At 49.3% G+C, this 26889-nt stretch overlaps 1 protein-coding gene across 1 annotated transcript in view; it reads left to right on the forward strand.

Moving 5' to 3' along the window:
* LOC309521023 (sodium/glucose cotransporter 1-like) overlaps positions 1 to 24552 on the forward strand; it is a 32577-nt gene extending 8025 nt beyond the window's left edge. The window contains exons 2-15 of the mRNA XM_082203203.1: positions 138 to 209; positions 4113 to 4217; positions 5618 to 5677; positions 6115 to 6219; positions 9458 to 9563; positions 10426 to 10506; positions 12852 to 13063; positions 14328 to 14463; positions 14641 to 14748; positions 15807 to 15957; positions 18791 to 18959; positions 20336 to 20551; positions 22376 to 22475; positions 23570 to 24552. Of these exons, the coding sequence (XP_082059329.1) occupies positions 138 to 209; positions 4113 to 4217; positions 5618 to 5677; positions 6115 to 6219; positions 9458 to 9563; positions 10426 to 10506; positions 12852 to 13063; positions 14328 to 14463; positions 14641 to 14748; positions 15807 to 15957; positions 18791 to 18959; positions 20336 to 20551; positions 22376 to 22475; positions 23570 to 23784 (1836 nt within the window). The 3' untranslated portion in view covers positions 23785 to 24552. The remainder of the gene's footprint in view (positions 1 to 137; positions 210 to 4112; positions 4218 to 5617; positions 5678 to 6114; positions 6220 to 9457; positions 9564 to 10425; positions 10507 to 12851; positions 13064 to 14327; positions 14464 to 14640; positions 14749 to 15806; positions 15958 to 18790; positions 18960 to 20335; positions 20552 to 22375; positions 22476 to 23569) is intronic.
* The last annotated feature ends 2337 nt before the right edge of the window (positions 24553 to 26889 follow it).

Consider the following 26889-nt stretch of genomic DNA (forward strand, 5'->3'; position numbering starts at 1 on the left):
TTTGCAGTATCTGCTGCTTCCAGACAACCTCAAGGAGCACATTGCTGTAATGAGCTTATCAGTGCATGGGGAATAGTGGTCAGGCTCTGTTAAATGGTTGGTAACTCTAATTGCATCTCCTCTTCTGTCTTCCTTAGGCCATGTATTCAACAAACCGTGGGACGGTTGGGGGATTCTTCTTAGCAGGCCGGAGCATGGTCTGGTGGCCGGTAAGTTGTGTCTAAAGAGCCAGCTCCCCTGAAAAACAGCCCCCTTCATTTTCCTCCAAAAGGACCACAGGCTGAATCTACCCGATCTGCCCTTCCCGATTTTGCAATTTGCAGACTGAAACAGAGAACCATGTCCTCTGAAAGGGACACTCCTCTGAATTTTGCAATGCGGTTCTCCAGACCAGTAAATGTGTACAAAATTGCACCTGCTTGGGTAAAGCATGCATAGAACGGTATATGTTCACGAAAAGAACATGAAAAAAGTATATTGGGGGACAGTGCTTTGCAAAAAATGTGTAGATTAGGCAAAATGTTGGCCATTAGGAGAAATTTGCGCGAAAATGCTGGTGAGTTTTCATGAGGATTTTAAAAAAGCAAACTGATAGGGAAATGTGGAGAAGAGACTGGAAAAAAAAAAAACAGGAAACCAAGAGAAACTGAAATTTTGCAGTGTGGGGAAGGGGGAACCAGATTGGCAAAGGTTTGCCTGGGCAAAGCTTTGCTGCTGCTGGCTATTGGTGGGCGGTGGAGGGGCAAGACTCTCTCTGCTCCTTTGCCCATTCTCATGGCACCAAGGCTCCTGAAGATAGACTGTGGAGGAGCAGGGCAGCGGCTGGTCTATTGCCTGGTGCATGACTCACCTTCCAGTGAGGTGCCCAGTGAGGTGAAGAGAAAGAGCTTGTTCCTTCAGAAAGCAGAAGCTGTCCTTCTTACCTGATGCTCCCTTGGAGGGGAAAGATCTCAGGATCAAAGTAGGAAAAGGAACAGCTCATTCTTTGCCAGCGTGAGCAGGAAAGGGGGATGAAATAAACATCTTATATATATTTTCTTCTCACTCAACTTTTGGCCAAGTCTCATCAGTCTTATTTGTTTGCTGAAAAACAGGTTTATCATGTGTTTGTTTGTGTTAGTGTGTGTGTGTGTGTGTGTGTGTGTGTGTGTGTGTGTGTGTTGCTCTAAGTGGCTTATGTGCGGAATACGTTGGTGTAAAACAGCAGCTGCAAAGCAGGCAGATTCATACAATACAAATATAAGAGCGACACATTTTAAAAGAAGGATGAGTGGAGAGAAATTTGGGGGGTGGAGGTGCATTCGTGGTGGCCTGTCGACACACCATTCCTCTATTAGTTCTTCTGTGGTGCCTGCTCGGTATTATTTATGTCCAGAGGGGCCTTCTTGTACAATGGTGCAACAAGGGCTGGACCAAAAAAAAAAAAAAGTTGAAATGTAAAAGGGACAGGATTTCAGCAAGAAGTACACCAATTGCAAATGAAGCGGTCTGGCCTCCCAGAAACTACTGCAGGTGCAAATCAGTATTGAAAGTGGGATTGCATATAAATGTCCCCAACACCGTTTTGTGCAAAAACTGCCCTGAATGCACAAGGAGAACAGGTGTTTGGAGGGGCTCAAAGGCTTCACTCTGTTAAAATACAGTGGTACCTCGGGTTAAGTACTTAATTCGTTCCGGAGGTCCGTTCTTAACCTGAAACTGTTCTTAACCTGAAGCACCACTTTAGCTAATGGGGCCTCCCACTGCTGCCACGCGATTTATGTTCTCATCCTGAAGCAAAGTTCTTAACTTGAGGTACTATTTCTGGGTTAGCGGAGTCTGTAACCTGAAGCGTATGTAACCTGAGGTACCATTGTATAGTGTTAAGGCAGTGGTTTTCAACCACTGTGGCACCCTGTGGTGCCTTCAATGGTGGTTAGGTGCTCTGTGGGCAGCACCAGCCTCCGTCCCTCCTTCCTTCTCTTCCTCCTCTGATGCCCCCTCATGTCTCTGCCTCCAGTGGCTCACACAGCTGTTTGTTGCAGCGGCCCTGGCTACAAGTTCTCCAGGCGAATGGTGCCTCTGGAGCCAGCCAGGGGGTTCTTGGTTGCTGGGAGCTGAGGCAGCATTGGAGTAAGCAAGCAAGCAAGCAAGCAAGGATTTCTGAGGAAAGGAGAGAGAGGAGAAGGGGCTGAGGGAACCCTCCACAAGGGAGGGTGTCCATAAAAGGGGTGAGGGGCTGCCAGCTCTGCAGGTGAAGGGTGACATAACTGGGCACCTGAGCCCCACAGGGGAGCCACAGAAAGATGTAGTTGGTCAAGGGAGCCATGGACTCAAACCTCTGGGTTTGAGTGAAAACTTCTGGGTTAAGGGAAGTGTGGGAGCAAGTCTGAGAAATGGTAAAAGCTCCCCTTTTGTGCAGATGCCAGGCTATCGTGTTGTGTCTGAATGCCTCAGCCTTCTCTTCGATGGAGATATCCATCTGCTAGAAGTCCGTTCCAAACAGAATTGCAGAGACATGGAATCCATTGTGGTTAATCATTTTCCCGGGAAAGCGTTCCTAATTACCCGGCATTAGCCTTAATCATTAATTGAAGGGAAACAGAGAGAGAGAGAGAAGAAGCTGCCCTTGCCCTTCCCTATCCTGGAGGCTTAAAGATGGAGAACAAGACACTTTGCGGATTAAAATGAGAAGGGAACTCCCCCACTGAATGAAGCCAGACAGGACAGTGCAGGCAAAGTGTTGCAAGCCAACTTGCCCTCACACGAACGCTGGCTCTTAAAATGGTGACAACAGCTGCCTTGTAAAGAAGCAACTCTGTCTAGGTCAACCAAGGAACAATCGCCAAATGGGTGTTGGCACGAGCTCTGCTTCCATTGCTTGTCCGCTGGGTGGTGAGGCTGTGAGAGGAAATAATAATAATAATTATTTATTATTTATTATTTATACCCCACCCATCTGGCTGGGTTTCCCCAGCCACTCTGGGCGGCTTCCCACACAATATTAAAATACAGCAACGCATCAAACATTAAAAGCTTTCCTAGACAGGGCTGCTTCAGATGTCGTCTAAAAGTCTGGTAGTTGATCTTCTCTTTGACATCTAGTGGGAAGACGTTCCACAGGGCAGGTGCCACTACCAAGAAGACCCTCTGCCTGGTTCCCTGTAACTTGGCTTCTCGCAGTGAGGGAACCGCCAGAAGGCCCTCGGCACTGGACCTCAGTGTCCAGGCAGAACGATGGGGGTGGAGGTGCTCCTTCAGATATACTGGACCGAGGCCTGCAGGAGGCAAACTCCCAGGACCATTGGAACTCCCGTAGTCCATTTGTACGTATTCAGATGCAGGGGCTGCCCTGACAGACCGCTTGTGGCACTCGAGCCACGCTGTCTCACAGTTGGGCCGGCCGCTGGCCCTGGTTGTGGTCCAAGGACCCTGGGAGGTCTTCATGTTGCTTTCCCCTGGAAGAGGGCTAGGCGTTGGGTCTAATTCTGCCTCTGGGGATGTGAGGCTGAGGTCCAAAGGTGCTGCAAAAGCAGCAGATCTATGCATTTAAACTCAGATCTTGCTGCAATCATGTCCGATGTGTTAATGCTGCTGGAATCCATGTGGGGAACTCCAGGCTCCAACCCACAAAAGTTTACGATAGGTGTCATATGGAGCCGCAAGGGATTTTACATACCTTCCAACATTTCTCCGATGAAAATAGGGACATCCTATTCCATAATAAATAATAAAAATAGTAGTAATATTTTTATTATTTATACTCTGCCCATCTGACTGGGTTCTCCCCAGCCACTCTGGGCAGCTTCCAACATATATAGAAACATAATAAAACATGAAACATTAAAAAAAACTTCCCTATACAGAGCTGTCTTCTAAAGGTTGTGCAGTTACTTATCTCCTTGGCTTAGGGGTCGCGTAACTCCATACCCTCCAGTGAAAATAGGGATGTCCTAAGGAAAAGTGGGACATTCTGGGATCAAATCAGAAACCGGGGTGGCTTCTGTAAATCCGGGACTGTCCCTGGAAAATGGGGACACTAGAAGGGTCTGGTTTTGTTGCCCCATAGCTAGGTGACTCCCAGCCCACCTTCCTCCCTCAGGCTAAAGGACATCTCTCCTTTCTGCTTCCAGATTGGTGCCTCTCTGTTTGCCAGCAACATTGGGAGCGGCCATTTTGTAGGCCTGGCCGGGACGGGGGCAGCTGCCGGGATCGCGATCGGAGGCTTCGAGTGGAACGTAAGTAGTACCTTTGATTCTGTGGCTTTGGAAAATGGCAGTTACCAGTTTATTTTTGGGTCCTTCACATTTTTAACCCTTCTTGCCCGGGGATGGTTTTTTCTTTTTCTTTTAAACCTGCTGATCAAAAGGGTTGCTCTTCTGGTGGGTGGGCAGGAAAATCCCATCACATTCCTGGATTCCATGTTTTTGGCTGGCTTGGGGTGATGGGAGCTGTGATCCAACAATGCCTCAGGGGTCATGTCTTCATCCCTGGTTTTTGGAGAACCCAGATCAGGCCCTGATCAGGTGTGTGTGTGTGGCATAACTAGGCTCCCCAGTGGCAAGATGTCTCCTGATGTGTTGGCATGTGTCTCAGCATCCTGCCCAGACGCACCCAACCTCAGTGGGAAAAAGATAACACTCCATCTTTATCACTAGAGACCCCAGTGATCTCTGTGGCTAGAAAAGATTTCCACCGGCTTTGGCTGCCACGCCTGCTGCCACCATTCCTGAACCAGGGTAGCCTGATCAGAGTGGTCCATGCACTGGAGTCCTCGAGCCTTGCTTACTGTGATGCACTTTTGTGGGGCTGATGTTGGCAATGAGGGCAGAATGTGACAGCCGAGCACCCAGAGGTGGACTTAGGACAGCATGACTGGTTCTCCCGCACAGGGCACTGAGCCAAGAGGGCACCTCCCCACCTCCTTCCCAATGCCTAGTAAGTTCTTGCTTTGGGAAGGGTCCTAAATTCCCCCACCCTCCTTCCTAAAGCCTGGTTGGTGCTTGCCCAGCTTTGGGAAGGAGACGGGAGGGTTCTAGGACCTTCCCAGAGCCTTCGCACCTCCTTTCCAAAGCCCAGTGCCTCGCTTAACCAGCTTTGGGAAGGTGGCACGAGATCTGGGGTGTGTGTCAAGGTGCCATATTAGCAAGGCCCACCCCTGCAAGCACCACACAGCTCATAGGAGAGAGCTACACTGGCTGCCAATTTGCTACAAAGTTCAAGATCCTTTGTTAGGACTTCATGAGCCCAAAGTACCTATGGACTGCCTGATTCCTTACTCCCCACTACAGTTACTGAGATCCTCTGAAGGGCACCGCTGGCAGTCTCCCAATCTTCCTGAGGTTCGGGTGGCCTTCACTATGAACTGAGCCTTTAATGTGGCAGGGCCTGTCCTGTGGAACTCCTTGCCACCGGAGGTCATCTGGCTGGAGTCGTTCTTGTTTTCCTTCACATTCCTTTTAAAAGTGCATTGCTCAGACAGGACTTTGGCCCATTACCACTCAGGTTTTATGGCTATGCTGCTAATGCTTTTCCTGCAAAAACCTTGTGCACCACTTTGCTACATTTTCTGTGTAAGTGCAGTCTGTAAATACTTGGATAAACAAATGCATCAACAAAAACTTTCCATGTGTTCCAGGCTCTGGTGATGGTGGTCATTCTGGGCTGGATGTTTGTCCCCATCTACATCAAGGCCGGAGTAAGTCCACAACAGGGGCGATTTGGCTTCCTCATTCGCGGCTCCAGTGCTTGTCTTATTTTCTGCATATCACTGGGGGTGGGACGCCCAGGCTAAAGGAAGAGGGAAGGGGTTTGCAGGAGATCTGGCTGGCAGCACCTGGTGTTCTCAGCAAAAGGAGCTCTCACTGGGCTGCTGGGTAATTATTGACAGGTCTCCTTTTGTGCGTTCATCCACACATCCCCAATTGCCACTGCTTCCTTTTCATGGGTAATGGCTTTGTGTGTAGTTCCTCAGCTGGGATTTGCACCTACAGTTTCTAGGGCCCACCTTTGCCAGCTTCCATATTTACTGGGAGGCTGGGCCAGGCCTGGCCAGGCCACGTACCCCTGCCCCAGTGCTCTTCTGCTTCCTCTAGCTGCTCCAAAAGCCTGACCTTTTCTTCTTCCTCCTTGCAGGTGGTGACAATGCCAGAGTACCTGCGGAAACGGTTTGGGGGGAAGCGCATTCAAATCTACCTTTCCGTCCTCTCTCTCTTACTCTACATCTTCACTAAGATCTCAGTAAGTGGAACCATGGATCCAGCACCCTTTCCCTCACCCAGATTAACTTTTTGCCTTTAAAGCTCTGTGTGCAAGGATGGTTTTGTTGTTGCTTTCCCCATGGAAAACTGCATTTTACAACTGAATCAGACGCGGGTGGCGCTGTGGGTTAAACCACAGAGCCTAGGACTTGCCGATCAGAAGGTCGGCAGTTCGAATCCCTGCGACGGGGTGAGCTCCCGTTGCTCGGTCCCTGCTCCTGCCAACCTAGCAGTTCGAAAAGGACGTCAAAGTGCAAGTAGATAAATAGGTACCGCTCCGGCGGGAAGGTAAATAGTGTTTCCGTGTGCTGCTCTGGTTCACCAGAAGCAGCTTAGTCATGCTGGCCACATGACCCGGAAGCTGTACGCTGGCTCCCTCAGCCAATAAAGCGAGATGAGCGCCGCAACCCCAGAGTCGTCCACTACTGGACCTAATGGTCAGGGGTCCCTTTCCCTTTACCAGAGCAAACAGTCATTGTGTTTTCTATGGATTGCATTTGTTTCAATTCAGAAGTAAAATGAGGGTTTTTCCAGGGAAAGTGCCAGGGAAAAAACCACACTGGGACACAAAGCTTTAAAGCATGGACCTGTGTCTGGAAAGTGTGGTGCAAAAGGAAGTGGGTGAGCCCTAGGTGTGAAGGGAAAACAGTATATATGTTATATAATGTTAAACACACACCCGTTTCTGCTTCTGGTTGTCCTATAAGCTCCCCATTGGAAGATCGGCTCTAGGGCATGTCTGATTTTTTGGACTACAAATCCCACCAGCCCCTGCTCTCATAGTCGTATGGGCTGGGGCTGGTGGGATCTGTAGTCCAAAAGCTTCTGGAAGGCACTAGGCTGGGACAGGCTGATGTGAAGCCAGAAGAGTCACATCATGGGAAATAACATAACAAGAGCTAAAAACCTGATGGCATCTCTTCCTGCTTGCTGTATGAAGCGTTATTCAGCCTGCACACAGTAAAAACCCATTTAAAGCGCATGTCCCGTTCCCCCACAAGTCCTGGGAACTGTTGTTTGTTAAGGCTTCTGAGAACTGTAGCTCCAGGAGGGGCAAGCTACAGTTTCCAGGATTCTTTGGGGGGGAAGCTTTATGCTTTAAATGTATGGCATGTCTTCAGCCTCAGAAGGAAGGAGGGGCTTTTGGGATTTCACAGCCCACCAGACTGGAGGCCACAGGGGACTTTCCTTCAATCCTGCCCCCTCTTTTGCAGCTGCTGGCTGGTGGGGTGGGGGCAACTGCTGGCCAGTTCTTTCGCCGCAGTTGCCATGCAAGGCTACTCTTTGCCCTCATGGGCAACAGCTGAGAGATAATCGTACAAATTAGCCCAAAAGGCCAGGCCTTTTGCCCTCCGTCTCCGCCAAGGCGGCAATAATCCATCTCTATCAGGGTTACTAATTAATCTGTAATGGGGGAGGGAAAAGGTCTGCAGCAACCTGCCCCCCCCCCGCCTTTCCTTGCACTTCAGCACCAGTGGCAATCTTGGCATCCTGGGACAGAAATGAACCGCTTTTTTAAAAAGTAGAAACTCATTGCAGAACCATTACTCAAGTTCTGTTTTAGAAGTTATAATTTGTCTAACATACAGTGTTCAAAGGGTTATAGTGATTGTCCTTGCACACAACAAGGTTTGTCTTATTATGATTTCCACTCATACTGCAGATGGCGAAACAGAGGCTGAGAGAGGGAGAGTGACTTGCCTAAAGCCATTTTGAGAGTTCATGGAAGACATGGCCTAGGAGCTGGGAACGCCTCCCTAACCCTTGTTTTTCAGCCTCAGCCCTCTCCTCCATCTGCAGTCAGCAGCAATAATACCGACCTAACTTGCAAGGTCGTTGTAAGGGTGATGGGTGGTAGAATATGTGTCAACCCACAAGCAAGTCCCACTGAGTCCAATGAGGGCTTGCTCCCAAGTAAAGCAGCCTGATCAGAGAGCACGTGAATGTCAGAGCTGCTTGCTGGTGGCATCAACGTGACCTTGCTGGCAGCCACTTTTTCCACTCGATTAGCACGTGGCTCTGAGGAGGTGATTCCTGCCTAAGGTGAAGTTAAGTAGTCGGGGAGAGGCGATAAAGCCGTAATGGGGGCCGTAAAAAACACTTAATGAAGATATCAGACGCAGCCAGTTAAGCTGAATCTCCAGCAGGAAAGCCTTGGGGAGCCGCCTTCTTAAAGAACTTCAATAATGAACAGCCTGCAGGATCGTTTTTATAGTTTATGTAAGATGCGGAAGCGACAGGCATCTCTTGTGCCTAAGGGTCATAAATGATCACTTGGTTTTGAGGAGGAACTCTTTCCCAGGGAGGAAACGGATAAGGCTTTGAGGCTAGAGGCAGAAAACTGAAATATTGCCATGTGCTTGCCATGCTGGTTAATGTGGGGCCTGGCTTTGGGTGTTTCCAGGGGTGGGCGTTCATACCATCACTGCCAGGTGACCCCCTAAAGCCCAGATTCCTAGCTTTCATTTCTTTATTTTGAACTGCTCACTCCTATCCGACATTTTGCAACCGAAATGATTCATCTCTCATCACTTTGACTATGTGACACCTCTCCTCAAATCCACACCTGACATTCTTAGATTGATAAGATAGATTTTATTAAAATGTCCCCATGCTGCTGACTTTCTCTCTGTCCCTGGATCCACCCTTTCTCTCTTCTGAGTATAAATACTCAACATCAGGGGTGGATCTTCACATAGGAGGGGAAAACACTATAAATAAGTCAGAAATTAAATTGTTATAACAAAAGAAAAAAACGCTATGGAAAATCACTTGGATATTTTTTTTGCTCTCTTCCGCCAACTGGTGTTGCATGTTAATAATGCATTCAAAATGCTGTTTCTTGACTAATGTAGCTGAGTCCCAGGTTATCTTGATGCTAGTAGGCAACCAGCAGGTAATATCGATTGCAGGACTGCAGCTCATGGTAACCCACCTCCAGGTGAGGAGGAGCTTCAACAAACTCTCTGTGTTTGTTGGTGAAACTCCCAGGAGCGCTTGCAACCTGGCCCTGTGTGCATAGTTAAACTATAGAACTCATTCCTACAGGAGGCAGTGATGGCCACCAACTTAGATGGCTTTAAGAGAATGCGACAAATTCATGGAGGAGAGATGTTGATGGCCACTAGCCTTGATGGCTATGTTCTGGATCCTTGTGGGTGCATGGTTACCCATTACCACCACTACTTTAAAATGCTGCTCCTCCTGTTCTGTTTTAGGCAGATATATTTTCTGGTGCGATCTTCATCAAGGAAGCCATGGGGCTGAATATTTACGTGGCCATCATTATCCTGCTCACCATTACAGCCCTTTATACCATCACGGGTGAGTCTTTGGGTTCAGAGGGTCTCCCTGCTTCCCTGTCCATTAAAGATAATAAGCTGTTGAAGTTGCAAATCACATCCCGGGTGGGATTTGTGTCTGTATGTGTGGTTTGGGAGCTGCACGGCCAGGGAAAAAACAATGCTATCCAGGGTTGTAAAGACTGCAGAGAGAATAATTGGGTGCACTCTTCCCACCTTAGATCAAATCTATGCTGCCAGGTGCCATAAGAAAGTGGCAGAGATAGCGCAGGATAGTACGCACCCACGAAATGATCTCTTTCAGCTTCTGCCTTCTGGAAGAAGGTCTAGGGTTATAAAGGCCAGGACTAGCCGCCTGAGAAACAGTTTCTGCGCAAATGCAATTCTGGTTCTAAACGCAGCATAAGGGGTCTCTATAGTATAGTGTATTTTAAAATGGGGTTTTAGAGTTTTTAGGGGGTTTTGAATGTTTTATGTAGATTTTATGTAGTTTTTATGTAGTTTTATGTAGTTTTATGTAGTTTTATGTAGTTTTTATGTAGTTTTTCAATTTCATTGTTCTACATTGGACAATGACAATAAAGATATCGTATATCATATATCGTATCGTATATCGTAGGGAGAGAGAAAGGCTGCCTCTAGCCTTGAGCCACATGTGACCATCACCCTGTGTGTCTTGAGCCAGAGAGAGAGAGAGAGAGAGAGAGAGAGAGAGAGAGAGAGAGAGGTGTATTCTCTTGCCAAAGCAAGATGAGAAAAGCCTTAGCTTTTGCAAATAGGTAAAGGCAGTGATGCTGGGGATGGGTTCCTCTCCCTCAAAGGAATCAGGAGATGTTCTCCTCCTCACACTGCCCTATTGCTCTTTCTACCCTTTTGGCTCTTAGGAGGACTTGCGGCCGTCATCTACACGGACACATTGCAAACTTTAATCATGCTGGTGGGGTCCATTATCCTGACCGTCTTTGGTAAGCAGACAACACAAAGGAGAGGCTGAATGTGTCACTGAAAAGTCTACTCATTATTGATCCAGAGTAGATTCTGGTGTATAGTTAGCAGAGTAAAAACTTAAACACGTTGCAGGATTCCCAAAAAATAGACCAGAGGCAATTATATTTCATCCAGCAGAGCTTTACTGCTACGAAAGGCAAATGTGTATAATGGTCACAAATCCAATACATTCAGGACTGGCACTGTCCGTAAGAAATCCAGTTGCAGCAGACTTAACTTAAACTTGCAATAGCTTATAATAAGTCTAAACCTTAACACTATATACAGAACACCACACCAGAAGGGAAAGAGATAGAAGATCTCTTTGAAAGCCAGGCTCATTCTGGCCTCTTACTATATAGTCAGCATGACCTTGAAAGAAGAGATAAAAGAACCAGTTTAAATCAGCCATGCTCAGCTTCTCTGAAGGAATAACCCAAACATCATGAAACTTATTTCACACAGAGAAGCTTCCCTCTTGAATTAAGTAGAATAGGAAAGATCTCTACACATCAGATCAATACTTTCTGTACTAAGAAATGCAAACTGACGGAAGCATCACCTGCCGGAGCCACCATTATTGTGCCGTGTGCGCTCGTGAGCAGTTAAACAAACCCCTCATCAGATGCTACAAGAAATTTCAGGTGACACAGCCTGGCTGTAACTCAGATGAGTGCCCTGCCTTAAATGAAAAGAGACCATTCGGTACTCGCCTTTAAAAGGGTTTTCTCACGCATATGGGAGCTGATGGCAGGAATGGGCATTCAGACCCCACCTAGTGGTCACAGGCAAAATTGCACACAAAACAAATCTCTTGTAAAGCTTCTGAATTCAGTTTGGAATTCAGTTTTCATTATGACAAGCCGAAGAAGCAGTGCCGGGTTAAACCTTGTGGTGTATAGTTAGCAGAGTAAAAACTTAAACACGTTGCAGGATTCCCAAACAATAGACCAGAGGCAATTATATTTCATCCAGCTTTACTGCTACTGACTAGGCAGTCAAAATCTCAGGGACACCACCCCACAACTCAAATTATCTCCTTATAGGTTTCTAATTTTAGTAAAGGTAAAGGGACCCCTGACCATTGTCCAGTTGTGACCGACTCTGGGGTTGCGGCGCTCATCTCGCTTCATTGGCCGAGGGAGCCGGCGTACAGCTTCTGGGTCATGTGGCCAGCATGACTAAGCTGCTTCTGCGAACCAGAGCAGCACATGGAAACGCCGTTTACCTTCCCGCTGGAGCAGTACCTATTTATCTACTTGCACTTTGATGTGCTTTCGAACTGCTAGGTTGGCAGGAGCTGGGACTGAGCAACGGGAGCTCACCCCGTCGCGGGGATTCGAACCACCAACCTTCTGATCGGCAAGTCCTAGGCTCTGTGGTTTAACCAGTTTCGTTACACAATATTATTTTGATCGATTGTTGCAGGGCCCCTAAAAGGCGTGGGGCCCATAGGTCGGTGCCTACTCTGCCTGTTTGGTAATCTGGCACTGCGAAAGAGGACAGGACCAACAACACAAAGGTAACCCATTAAGAAGTAAGAGACTCTCTGCAGCTAGACAAACAGACATGCTCAGAAAAAGGTATATAGGCAGCATCAAAAATAAGCCATGGTGGGCCCTTACCATCAGCCCCTATATGCCTGGGAAATCCCTTTTACAGGTGAGTTCCAAACAATCTTTCCCCCAGGCATATGGAGCTGGTGGCAACACCAGGGCTTACCCAAGCTCACTGAGCCACGAAAGATGGGCTCTGAAAAACTAAACAGGTTAACACAAATAAAATCAGCCTGGAAACAAAGTAGGAAAGAAGTAGAAACCATGAGAGAGTGACAGAAGGCGCCACTGAATTCCAAAGGAGGGAGGTGATTGATTTTGCTTGCAGTTTTGCCTGTGACCACTAGGTGGAGGCTGAACATCCATTCTTGCCATCAGCTCTATATGCCGGGGGGGGGTGCAGGTTACTTATCTGTGAACATGAGAGAGTTCATCCCTCTGCCCCTCAGCTTCCCTGTGACAATCAATTCAACAAGTGAAAATTCAAGTAGAGATTTATCATCAAGCACATACAGCACACAAACACCACAGTCATCATGAGGACTGGTGATTTCCTTTTCTCAGTGGCAGCTGAGAATCTCTCAGTGCCAGATCCACTATTTCTTACCCCCTGGAAACCAGCTGTGAATGTCTTGGGGGGGGAGACCACATGCACCATGAAAGCAGCCCAGCCTCCCCTGAAATGGGGGGTGGATGTCTCTGTGCCTGCCTGGCATACATATATGTGAGTGAACTGGTACCTTACAAGGACTGTCAACTTTCCCCAGCGTTTGAAGAAGTTGGAGGATATGAGGAATTCGTGCACAAGTACATGAATGCGATCCCGCAGGTTGGAAATTCCAGTATCCCTGAAAAATGCTACACACCCCGTCCAGATTCATTCCAGATATTCCGGGATCCCATCAACGGTGATTTGCCATGGCCAGGACTCATCTTTGGCCTGAGCATCCTGGGCCTCTGGTACTGGTGCACAGATCAGGTATGGTGGAGATGAGTCTTGGGTCCTCAGGTCCACTCTGAAGGGGAGGGGTGATGGTGGCGCCTAGTTCCTGCTCAGATTCTGTCTGTGGAGAATATTTCTGCAGCAACGTGTGGTCAGCACTTCCCTCCAGCACTTCCCAGAGAAGAGGGAGATAGTATAGATTTAGAACAGTGGTTTGCAGAAGGTCACAGTTCAGAGGCTGCAGAGGGGAGAAGCTGGGAAACATTGGGAGAGGAGCAGGAAGAAGACGCACCAGGGGAGAGACAGCTGACAGACTCAGTGTCTTTAGAAAGCATTCCAGATCCCCCATCTCCCAGGACCTGGCGGGCATTGAAAGGAAGAGAACAGAAAGCTCAGGTGCAGAAAACACAGATCAGTCAACGCAGGGATGACGTAGAGTAGGAGAGACAGAGGGGATGGGGCTTTACTCAGAGCAACGCCATTATCCAAGAGAGACTGCATTTCTACATCTCTCTCTGTGAATATTGAATAAAAGACACTGGTAAGAGCTTCTTGTCTCTCCGTTACTGGCGGACTGCTGTGAGGGAGGGGGATCGGATTCCCTGAAGCATGACATATGTAGCGCCTTGTTTTCCATAGGCTGAGTACTGAGACATTTGATTTCAGATGCAGAGATGCTAACTAGTAGTGAACAGAACTCTTAGGTAGTGGTGTAACGTAACGAGGGGGTGTCAGAGGGGCAGTGGCCCTGGGCACGGATTTTTGAGGGGGCATGAAGTAGGCGCCCCCTCCACAGGTGCCCACAGTGCAGCCCGGCCCTCCTCTTCCGGCGTCAGAGGCACCAATACTCGCAAAGAGGGGCACACTAAAGGGTGTGTTCAAAATATTCACGTCTAAGTTGCTTCCAAAGTTTCCTACTTCCCTTAGCATAGAAAGAAACCAGGTGTTTGGTAAGTAGGGTTCACATGGTGGAAAAGAACAAAGCGTTTAGTAGCCCTTTCCCCCAAGGTGAGGGGCTGTGACCTAGCTAAGCCTAGCAGGACAGCTTATTCTATGGTCTTAACCCCTTCATGCATTAATTGGAGTTAAGCATGTTGGTTATATGAGCCTGGATATATCCCGCAGGCTGAACTGGGACCTTCTGCAAAGCAGATGCTCTACCTCTGAGCAGAAGTCCTCCTCTGAAGTTAAAATTCACCACACAAGCAACCGATAAGCCCACCCCACCCCAAGGAGCCTGCTCTGAAGTCAAGACTAGCCTGATCGGCTGCTCACTTTCCTCTCCATTCCTCTCCGGTAGGTCATTGTCCAGCGATGCCTCTCAGGCAAGAACATGTCCCATGTCAAGGCTGGCTGCATCATGTGTGGTTACCTGAAGCTGATGCCCATGTTCCTGATTGTCATGCCAGGCATGATCAGTCGAATTTTGTACACAGGTGAGATGAGACCTCCAGCCTCGTCCTCTCGTCTCCATCCGTGGCAGAGTCCATCCATCCCCTCAAAGGGTGGTACCCACTGGGAATCCTGTTCATCTCTAGGATGGTGCACTCAGGATATCTCAGCCCCCCCCACCACCCCCAAGTAAGTTGCCCCTGTTTTTCTCTTTCCCGCAGATACGGTGGCTTGTGTCGTTCCTGACACGTGTCTTGCGGCATGTGGGACACCAGTTGGCTGTTCAAACATCGCCTACCCAAGGATGGTGGTCAAGCTGATGCCAAATGGTGAGATGCTTCACTTGTGCTCTGGCTGTTAGGAGGGGGTTGGGAAGAGGAAGAAACCCAACAAGACAGCAAAGCACAGGTGCAGGGTGGGTAATGACGCCTGCATCGTTTTCTAAGAATTCATCTGCATGGCTTTGGCTGCTGGGGGTTGTGTTCCCACAGAGTCAGGGCAAACAAGACTGTCAGGGCAAGAGTGGAGAAAGTGAGGGTGATTTAGGAAAGGTGGGGGCAAGCACTGCCCACCTTCGTGACTTAACTAAGCTAGAAGAAAGCAGCTCGAGAAGTGCTGTGCTGAGTGCTGGGAGAGTAAATCAGAACCCTGGGAAGGCAAGAGCCAGAAAAGATCAGAGAGGTGCTTTGGCAGCAGCAGCAGCATATAACTGGAAAGCACTGGACTCCTTGGCTCCGCCCTCCATCCGCTAACCTCTCCAGTTACCTGTGGAAGCAGTGGCTGCAGAACATGCCACCCAGGAGCTGGCAGTCCAGGGGTGTCAAGCAGTAGCATGATTTCCGTGCCACCTCGGGCGGGGGGGGGGACTGTTTCTCCAACTCCTAGGTATGCCTTTGGCACTTACCCGGGGGCAGAGCTTGGGGTCTCAAACTTCAGCAGTGTTCTGTGTGATGCCCAGTTTGGCTCCCACTGCCTCTCACACTCCGTTCTAAAACACAGTTGTGGCGCCCCCTACAGTGCCCCCGAGGCTCTGTGCCCAGTGCTAGTGGAGTAGAGGCACAGGGGCAGTTGTCCCGGCACAACATTGTTAGGGGGCAAAAAAACCTGACACCCAGTGCTGCCTCGATACAGCTACATGCTTCCATAACTGAAAACAGCTTCTCCATGCAAACCCGGAAGTGACTTCTCCAGACAAAGAAATGACTCTTCTTTTCTTATCTCTGTGGCTGCAATCACCTGGATGATGCAGACACCATCCGTTTCCCTCCCTCCAATGTGGCCCGGGGTCCTGGCAACCCATGTTATGCCACTGCCCAATGCGACTGGTCGTGCTCCTTTAAAGCCACCTCTGACTTGCCCGCCTGCTTCTCTTCCTCTTGTGTTTCAGGATTGCGAGGCCTGATGCTGTCTGTCATGCTGGCGTCTCTGATGAGCTCCCTCACCTCTATCTTCAACAGTGCCAGCACGCTCTTCACCATGGACATCTACACTAAAATACGTCCGGGAGCGAAAGAGCAGGAGCTCATGATAGTGGGCAGGTGATGATGACAAGTAGGAATGACTATTATGTGCTCACAGCTCTCTGCAAATTGAAACTTTGCCTGGGACCTGTGAGACCACCAAGGGGAACCTCACCCAGCCTTCCACCCGACCTGGAGGTTTTGAACTACAACTCCCATGAGCCCCCTTTTCATACGACCATGCTAGCTGGGGCTGGTGGGAGCCATAGTCTGAAACAGCTGCAAGGTGCACCAGATTGGGCAAGGTTGGCCTCATCTGATGTACAGCCCAGGCCCCAGCTTCTTTACCCAGAAAGATAGTGTTCATTGGGGCTGGCTCCCAAGAAAAGTGGTGCCTGCGGCTGCAGCCTTAGTCTGGTTCCTGCCCTCTAGCTGAAGACTCACAACCTAAGGATTTAAAGGTTTTTACAGGATGCCCAGCTTCTCTTTCCATAGACATATACTCAGCATCCGGTTTGACAAAGAGTTCTGGAGGACGAGTTTGCTCGCTGCTTGGTGACATTTTTGTTGACCCTCCATGCAACGCTTGGGTCAGCACCCAGGGCCAGATTCCGTGTCTAACTAACAGCAGTGAATCAGCAAGAGGTTAACCATACAGGGTGCAGTACGCAAGTAGATTTGAATCTCAAATGGCCCACCTTCTCCCAAGGATCTGTCCAACAGCTGCTTGGCAGCAGAACAGACTTCATCGGTAGGTTTTTAAACAGGGATTGGATGGCTGTCTGCCAGGGATCCTTGGTCCCTTCCAACTCTACAGTTCTAGGATTCTGTGGCAAGGAGGCAGAAGTGGTCCAGGCACCCTTCTGTTCATTAACATATTCCAGGAGTGACAATACGGCAAATTGTTTGTTTGTTTATTTCATTTGCATCCCATCTTTTTCTCCAAGGATCTCAGGGTGGCATACATGGTTCTCCCCATCCTCATTTAATGCTCACAATAAATCATACACAGTGAGCTTCATGGTTAAGCAGGGATTCAAACCCTGGTCTCTTTCAGGTCCTGGTCTGGCACTCTAACCACTATGCTGCACTGCCTCTCAACCATAGATATAGAGCGCAACTCTCTCCAACTGGCCAACAAGCATGGCTTGCTGAGTTCGGACACAGTATTTTCTCTGCACTTTCTGCTTCTGCCACTTGGTGGGGTGCATTCTTTTCTCCACACATTTACATTTTTTAAAAAAATGGGTTTGCCTTACTGTGGCTTTCGGTTTTTTCTCTCTCTATAGGACCAAAAGGGCAATTTAAGATTTTTTTCTTTGCTATGTGACTCCTGTGGTGCTGAGGTGCCCCCCTGTGGACATTTGGACTTATTGCACATGTAGCATCCTGATAGGCTGAATGCCAAGTCCTTCTCTCCATCAGAGCAGCCTCAGCTGACCTGGTGCCCTCCAACTGTGTTGGACTACAACTCCCATCAGCCTCAGCGTCATATGACCCTGCTGTCTCTGACTGATGGGTGTTGTAGTCCAAAACAGCTGGAGGGTATTAGGTAATAGGGAAGGTTGCGATTAGACCACTCCCTGCCTATTTAAATTAATTCCCTTTATAACAGCTTAGTTGCCACCTAGACAAAATGGAAGGAACAGATGCTAGCTGTGCCATTTAATGGATCATGCTGTTTGCTAAAATATGGGATTAGTTTTTGCATTTGAACACTCACTTGGGGATGTGATGTGAATGAACCCAGTATTTGCTCAATGAATTAGTTGCCACTATACTGTTTTTCATGTGCAACAATAATAAAATGGTTCACAGTGTACAAATAAAAAACGACAGTCAAAACTGTCAGGTGTGTCCAGGACCAGCGCTGGGGGGCCAAGGTGGACAGGTGGGGCTTCAGCTGTCAGCAAAAGCTGTCCAAGAAGGAACCTGTCCCATTTCATTTGAGAGAGCCCCCACAGGAGTGAGCAGGGCAATGGGAAAGACATTCTGTTGGGCTTTGCTCTCAACCTGAGTCAGTTGGAAGGTGGCGGATGTGATTACAGTATCGCAGAATTGTAGAATAGGGACTCCAAGAGTCATCTAGTCCAGCCCCCTGCAATGCAGGAATTACAGCTAAAGCATCCATGACAGATGGCCATCCAACCTCTACTTCAAAACCTCCAAAGAAGGAGAGTTCACCACCTTCTGATGGAGTCCATTCCACTGTCAAACAGCTCTCACTGTCCAAAATTTCTTCCTAACGTTTAGCTGGAATCTCCTTTCTTGTAACTTGAATCCGTTAGTTTCCTGGAGCAGCAGGAAATAAGCTTGTTCCATATTCCATGTGAGAGCCCTTCAGCTATTTGAAGGTGGCTATCCTATCACCTCTCAGTCTCTTCTTTTCCATGCTAAACATACCTGGCTCCCTCAACCATTCCTCATAAGGCTTGGTTTCCAGGCCCTTGATCATCTCTGTCACTCTGCTTTGCATGGGTTCCATCTTGTCAATCTCCTTCTTACACTGTGTCACCTAGAACTGGACACAGGGCAGTAAGACCACAACTTATGCAGGCATTATATTCTGGAAATAACACCTAAAGCAAAAATCGCATATAGTCAAAATGCATTGGGTTCAGTGGCGGGTGGGAATGCCAAAGTCATTTTTCCTGGAACCCCACCCCCTTAAAAAATAATTCTTTTGCCACACACGTAAAGCTTGATGCACACAAATTAAATGTGTATTAAGTTGCAGGCTTACTATACTCTTGATGGGGTCTGACCGAGGCAGAATAGAGTCTCTTGATCTGGACGCTGTGCTTTTGTTGATGTCTCAGTTGGAGGGGAAGAAGTCTCTGCCTACATCTTTAGGGTTTTTGAATGCTGGCATGGTAGAGAGCCGTGATTAACATCTCCCTTCTGTTTCCAGGCTGTTCATGCTAATCTTGATTGCGGTCAGCATCGCCTGGGTCCCAATAGTGCAGTCGGCTCAAAACGGGCAGCTTTTTGACTACATTCAGTCCATCACCAGCTACTTGGGGCCCCCCATCGCAGCTGTCTTTTTCCTTGCCATTTTCTTCAAGAGGGTCAATGAACAGGTAAGCTGGGCAGAGGGGTAGCACTCCCACCAAGGCCTGGGAAGAGCAACTGCTGGGCTTGACCTCAATTCTCTGAGCGCCTGGGCAACTGTAGGAGGGATGTACATGCGCAAAGGGCTACTGATGGCTACTAGCCGCAATAGTGATGCTCTGCCTCCATGGTAAAGGTAAAGGGACCCCTGACCATTAGGTCCAGTCGTGGCCGACTCTGGGGTTAAAATTCAATCCTTTATTAGGCATAGCAAACCACACATGATCAAACAAACGCTGTAGACAACTTGTGCAAAATATGAATTCAGCATAACAAGGTTTGTCCCAGTCAGATCTTTAACTCCAGAGAAAATCAATTTGCATAAATAATACAATATAACACTACCACATCACCGATCAATTAAGAGCCACTAAATCTCTTTATAATGGCCCAGTCTTTCTGCATGGACAGCACTCAAAAATTCAGCCACTATTAAAGTAATTTGATCATTCCTGTCCGAGAGCAGGTCCTGAACCGTTGGTGGCATAGAATTGAGCCTGTTAAGTTGTAAGGCCTCTAATAATTGTCTTCTGGCATAAATGCCAAAATCACAAGAAAAGAAAATATGCTCCAAAGTATCAGGTTCTTCTTTACTACATTTGCAGAGACGCTCTGCTTCTGGGAGAGCTAAATATCTTCCTCTTACTATCATCGAGGGAAACATATTAAATCTGGCTAATGACTCTGGAGTTACGGCGCTCATCTTGCTTTATTGGCCGAGGGAGCCGGCGTACAGCTTCCGGGTCATGTGGCCAGCATGACTAAGCCGCTTCTGGCGAACCAGAGCAGCGCACGGAAACGCTGTTTACCTTCCCGCTGGAGCAGTACCTATTTATCCAGTTGCATTTTGATGTGCTTTCGAACTGCTAGGTTGGCAGGAGCAGGGACCGAGCAACGGGAGCTCACCCCGTCGTGGGGGATCGAACCACCGACCTTCTGATCGACAAGTCCTAGGCTCTGTGGTTTAACCCACAATGCCACCAGCGTCCCCTGCCTCCATGGTAGGAGGTTGTAAATGCCTCTGATTTCCAGTTGCTAGAAACCACGGGGGGGGGGAGTGCTCTTGTGCTCGGATCCTGCTTGCTGGCTTCCCAGAAAAGGCATCTGACTGGCTTGAGTGAGAGCAGGGTGCTGGCTCTTCTGAAGGTTCTTATGTGTAAATAGAGGCAGCTCCAAGTGGGGCAGGAAGTGAGGATCACCTGTTAAGAGGGATGGAGCACTGTGCCTAGAAGCCATTGGGCTGAGTGCTGTTGTCCATGGTGTGAGTCAGACTAAAGGGAAGAGGAGCAAGGCTGGATCCAAGCACCATTTGCGGAACTGAGCTTTTTCTGCTGCTTCCTGCCAGGGGGCCTTCTGGGGCCTGATTCTGGGGCTGCTGATTGGACTGTCTCGAATGATCACCGAGTTTGCCTATGGAACTGGCAGCTGCGCTCAGCCCAGCAACTGCCCGGATATCATCTGCAAAGTCCACTACCTCTACTTTGCCATCATCCTGTTCGTCATCTCGGTCATCATCATTTTGACCGTCTCATACCTGACCAAGCCCATTGATGACGTCCATGTAAGCCATTCTCTCCCTCTGTGCTTTGATCTTTCTCCTCACTTCTCCTCTGCCCCTCCCCACCTCCGGATGGTGCTGCAAACATGGCACGTGCGTCTTTCAAAAGGAAGAACGTCTGTGGGACACAGCACTGTCTCAGAACCTGTTTTGAACACCAAGGCTTGGTTCTGCAGCATGCAAAGGAATGAAAGCAAATGCCTTTGTCCACACTCAAAGTGCTTCTGCCTTGACAGCTGCTGCACGCATCCAGTGGCGTAGCATGGGTTCTCAGCACCCGGGGCAAGGCAAGTAATTTGCGCCCCCTAACCCGTGGATTTTAGCACTCGAGTCTCTTCCGCGCCCCCCCAGATGTTGCGCCAGGTGCGGCAGGCCCCCCCCCGCACCCCCCACGCTACGCCACTGCTCCCACCACAAGTCTTCAGGACAGCCATCCGAAGGCTGGCGCGGGGAGAAGGTCTCTCCGCCCCACCGCCAGGCTTCGGAGCATCCTTCCGAAGCCTGGCGGCGGGAGGAGGTCTCTCTGCCCCACCGCCAGGCTTCGGAAGAGGTCCGAGGACAGTGGGGAAGACGCGCTGCACTTCCCCGCTGTCCTGGAGATTTCCCTATGGACTTTTGTCTTGCGAAGGGCCGGCCAAACGCACCCCCCCAATGTTGCGCCCGGTGCGGCCGGCACCCCTGGCACCCCCCACGCTACGCCACTGCACGCATCCACCTTGGATCACAAGGAGTGTGGCTACCAGACAGGCTGGACACACTGTTTTCCTTTTAGAAATGAACCACAGATGGAAAGCCAGTGAGGGATGCAGCTAGGACCAAATCTTTGCTTAGTCAGTGAAGTTCCCCAGGGAATTCCTATCTCTTTCTCTCAGCCTGGCCTACCTTCAAGGATGTTCTGAAGGTATACAAGAGAAGTGCAGGGCCCAGGCAGTGGTGGAGCTTCATGCTCCGGCACTGAGGTGGGGAGAGCAGGTGGGGGCGGGGCTGGTGTGCATCCTGGGGGGTGACACGCTGCCTGCAGGGACGTGGCACATGTCCTGGGGGCGTGGCATGCCTGCAGGGGCATGGCACCCAATGCGGGCGGGTGGGCAGCTGCGATGGCACCCTACCAGGATCGCGCTGCCGCGGGTGGTGCGCTCCCCCCGCACTCCTCTTCCTCCACCAGTGGGCCTAGGCCAGTACTATGGAAATGCTGCATAATTATATCTCACATGCTCTAGTCTGCTAGGAATCCTTGTACTGTGCTAGATGACCCTTGGGGTCTGTTATGTACTGAGTTGAATAGGATCCAAAATGCAGCAGTCTGATTGGTCCTAGAACAATAAGACCCAAAATGCGGCAGTCTGATTGGTCCTACAACAATGCAGCAATATGATTGGTCCGCAGGAGCCACCCAATCCAGCTCCAGGTGGAATTGAATCCACAACCTGATTGGCCTACAGGAGAATCCCAGAATTAGCCAATCACGTGCAGCCCATTGTGTAAATAATGTATATAAAGCAGATATTGTGGGGGAACTTCCATTCCTCCTCACCACCATGAGCTGAATAAAGACCATGAAATCCACTCTCAACTCCGAGTATATTTCAGGGTCCCTTCAAATTCTACAATTATATGAGCACAGAGTGGGGCAGAACAGTAGAAGGGCATTTCTAGACTTGCTGCCCCCCAGTTTTCTGCTTCCGAGCTGTGAGCTGCCACGGCTTCTCCAGTTACTTCCACCACATGGGACACCCTCTCTGCACCGGACCCTTTCCCCCGCCCACGATGGTCTCAGCCCCCTATCCCCAGGTTCATCTCTGTCTCCCTGTTCTGTGCCCACGGCAGCTCTATCGCCTCTGCTGGAGCCTGCGAAACAGAAAGGAGAAACGCATCGACCTGGATGCCGAGGAGGTGGAGGAAGAGCCGGCCTACGAAGAAGAAGCTTGTAAGAGCTCTCCCCTTGGTTCTTCTTTCTTCCTGGCACTAAATGAGGGTCAATGGCAGGGGGGCACTAGAGAGGAAGAACCATCGTAGCTTGGTGGCGGCGCATCCACTTTGCCCATGAAAGGTGCCAGGATCAACCCCGGGCCGCATTTCCAGAGCAGACTCCTTGGAAATAATGGACCTAAGTGGGTCATGCCCATTGATATCAATGGGCTTCCCCTGAAATGGACCTGCATTTGATACCACCCACAGTACATGCCATTGAATGCTTTAAAACAGGGGTCGGCAAACTAAGGCCCGTGGGCCGGATGTGGCCCAATCACCTTCTCAATCCAGCCCACGGACGGTTCAGGAATCAGAGTGTTTTTACATGAGTAGAATGTGTGCTTTTATTTAAAATGCATCTCTGGCTTATTTGTGGGGCATAGGAATTTGTTCTTTTTTAAAGAAAAAATATATAGTCCGGCCCACCACATGGTCTGAGGGACGGTGGACTGGCCCCCAGCTGAAAAAGGTTGCTGACCCCTGCTTTAAAACAATAAAAACAATTCAGGCCAGAACAGGCTTCTAAGCTGTTTACAAAGCATGCAAATCAGTCATGCAAACTTTACTTACTTACTTACTACCCACCCTTCCTCCACGGCTCTCACCCACTTGCCACTTGAGGCAAACAGAAAATGGCGCCACCACCTCCTTCGCCTGAGGGAAGCCCCACAGAAAAACAGAATCTGGAGAGGAGCCGGTGGCGGCAGCGGTGACAAGCGCAGGAGACGGCGAGCCCTGTCCTCCTTAAGGGCCGGGATCTACTGCCTCTCCCAGCTGTCCCCAGCCTGCCACCTGAGGCAACTGCCCAATGGGTGGGCCGGCCCTAAGGTGCCACTATAGTACACAATAAAAGCACCCTATAGAAAAAACCTTTCTCAGCATCTTTTACAACACTCAGACTGACCTGTATGGCGGGAGTCTGGCACTGAGACCTTCCATGTTGTGCCCCATAGACCAAGAGTGGTGGGGGTCTGGGGGACACGGAAGTGCGTTGTCTTCCGGGCTTCTACGTTTTCAGCCTTGACCTTGACCTTTTTTTTTCTCTTGCAGTCCCGGACAAGGAGCAGGGTTGTTGCAGGAAGGCCTACAACTGGTTCTGTGGCTTGGAGACCATAGCAGCTCCCAAGCTCAGCAAAGAGGAGGAGGAAGCCTTGCGGGAGAAGTTGATGGACACAACAGAGGACCCCTTCTGGAGGCGGGTGGTCAACACCAACGGCATCATCCTCCTGGCCGTGGCCATCTTCTGCCACGGCTTTTTTGCATAGACTCGTGGGGCTGGGTGTTTTCCTTCCCCCTTTCCCTTTGAAATGAATGTCTCCTTCCCCCCCTGAGATTGCTTTGTGAAGCCATAATTTGTAAGTTCTGTCCTTACCAGGTCTGACACTTATTTGTGCCAATCAAGTTGATTAATTGTTTAATCAAATGAGTTAATTGGTGGGTTGGCTGCTTCTCCTCTGAAAGGGGGGGGGAGGAGGAGCCCCACAGCTCAGAGATAAAGAGGAAGGGGTGAGGAGAACCACATCAGCAATGCTCAGGGTTCATTTTTGGACTCTATTTTTACAAAGTGTTTTTTATATATAAAAATGCTGCTTTTCTATGTTTAAAATGTTGTGCTTTCCCATAAGTGATTCCTTGTAAATAATATAGTAATAAGTACAAGTCCCTAAAATAGAGGCTGAGTTTCATATTCTGTGGATCTATCTGCTTGAATCCCTTTTAGGCAGAATCTCTAAATTGCTTCCCTCCCTTGCTTTTTCCTTTCCTGTTTCTCTTTTATCATCCCCCCCCACTGAATTCCCACCCCCTTCCCATGAGCTCTTTTCTCTGGTCTTGGACTGCAAGTGACTAGACTGGATTTTTATTACCACTGCGATTTGAGCAAGCTTGAAATTATTAGAAGGGTTGATACCTCCCCCTGCCAACCCCCTGAAACTTCAGTCTTTGACTTGACATGGCCTGCCACTCTTTGTGCATTCTCAATGTATTATAAATTGTGCAAAAATAATAATACACGACTTATTTTTTAACAAACAGCAGCTTGCATTTTGTTTGAAAAGGGATCCCATGCTAAGGGGCAGGGCAGTTGCTTATGGTGCTGTGTGGTGTAGTGGTTACAGTGTCAGACTAGGACCTGGGAGATCTCATAGCTATGAAGTTCAATGGGTGGCCTTGGGGGCCAGTCACTTCCTCTCAGCCTAACCTGACCTCATGGGGTCGTTGTTGGGATTAAATAAGGAAGGGGAGAACCATGTGTGCCACCTTGAGCTCCTTGGAGAAAAAGGTGTTATATGAATGCAATACATATATAAGAAGAATAAGCTGGAGTTCCCACAGGCTCCGTACGATATGCAAGAGTTGTTGTAGCATTTGTGCAACCATCTTGGATGCTAAGGGGAGAGAGAGGGAGATTTCTTCATTGGTGAGATCATTTGCAGGACAGGTTGCTAAGAAGAATGAAAAAGGCAAATTGCCAGTGTGGCTTATGGATTCAGCCCTGTGGCTAGTATGTTCATTGTCTGGCTGTGGGCAAGTCCCCATTTCTCAGTCTGATCCACCTCGCAGGATAAAGTGCATAACCGCCCCATGGGTCTCTGTGGAGGAAGAACAGAATGCCAGCTTGAAATGGGATGCCCTCCTTGATCAAACTGCTCTGGCTTGTGACTAGGAGCCCACAGAGCATGCGGGATGCTTGAGGGTGGCTCAGGGAGCACCAGGCTGGATTTTGCAGGACCCTGGACAGCTCCAAGCAGCCAACCTGCTCATCAGGAGCTCCACTGACATCTTTCGATGACTCACTGGCCCCGCCCCCTTCCTGATGAGTGATGGCCCAGTGGGGGAATGTGAGGCCCCCATTACAAAGTGGGTGGGTTCCTTGAGGGAGTCTGGGGTGTGTAGGAGCTCACTTTGGGGGCAGGGTCCCGGATCAGACCAGGTTGTGAGGGGGGGCCTCTGCCACTTACCCCCGTTTTCTTCCTGAACCAGCTAAGTCCTTCCCATCCCCCTCTACCCATAAAGAGATCCAGCTTCTGCTCAGGATCAGGGTCGTGATTGGACTAGAGCATGGGTAGCCAACCTAAGGCCCAGGGGCTGGATCCGGCCCAATCGCCTTTTCCATCTGGGCTACGGGCGGTCCAGGAATCAGCGTGTTTTTACATGAGTAGAATGTGTGCTTTTATTTGAAATGCATCTCTGGGTTATTTGTGGGGCCTGCCTGATGGTTTTACATGAGTAGAATGCGTGCTTTTATTTTAAATGCTCCTCTGGGTTATTTGTGGGGCATAGGAATTTGTTCATTTTATTTTTTTCAAAATATAGTCCGGCCCACCACATGGTCTGTGGGACGGTGGACCGACCCCCAGCTGAAAAAGGTTGCTGACCCCTGGACTAGAGGTATCATGAGGCGTGTTCCCTCTGCACACATACTCTGCCACCCTGGGCCACTTGGGAGTGGTTTCACACCTCCAGGGAACCGGGGGAAAGTTCACAAGACACTGGAGCCTCAGCTCTACAGAAGAAGAAGAGTTTGGACTTGATATCCCGCCTTACGCTCCCCTTAAGGAGTCTCAAAGCGGCTCACAATCTCCTTTCCCTTCCTCCCCCAAAACAAACCCTCTGTGAGGTGAGTGGGGCTGAGAGACTTCAGAGAAGTGTGACTAGCCCAAGGTCACCCAGCAGCTGCAGGTGGAGGAGCGGGGAAGGGAACCCAGTTCACCAGATTACGAGTCCACTGCTCTTAACCACTACACCATGCTGGCTCCCATGAATATAAGAAGAGGCTGCTGGATCACACCAAAGGGCCCACCTAGTTTAGCATCCTGTTCTCACAGTGGCCAACCAGTTGTCCGTGGGAAACACGCAGGATTTGAACACAAGCACTGTCTCCCCTCTTGTAGCTTCTGGCAATTGGTATTTGGAAACATTGCTGCCTCCCAGAGCACAGCTAGCATCAATAGTCCTCTCCTCCATGAATCTGTCTGATCCTTTTTTAAAGCCATCCAAGTTGGTGGCCATCATTGCCTCTTGTGGGAGCTTCACAATTTTAACTGTGCACTGCATGAAGAAAGACTTTATTTTATCTGTCCTGAACCTAGACTGGGCTGTTTCTGTCATTAAAAACCCCCAAACCCCTTCTCTGAGCTGGCAGAGGTTGGAATCTTGCTCTCAGCTGGTGATTAAGTCCTGGCTACATTAATTAGAGCAGTGATCGGTGCTGACTTCAAGTGATGGAGAGAGGGGAAACAGGTGATTTGTTGATGCAGGCATCTTCTGGCGTCACCCGCAGCAGAGCATCGCTCCAGACCTCCCAGCACCACGCTCCGCGACTGCGGCAAACAGGCCCCGGCTGAGTCCGGCTCATTTTTAGAAACGTC

This window comes from Podarcis vaucheri (genome assembly GCF_965113315.1).
Source record: "Podarcis vaucheri genome assembly, chromosome: 16".
Lineage (NCBI taxonomy): Eukaryota > Metazoa > Chordata > Lepidosauria > Squamata > Lacertidae > Podarcis > Podarcis vaucheri.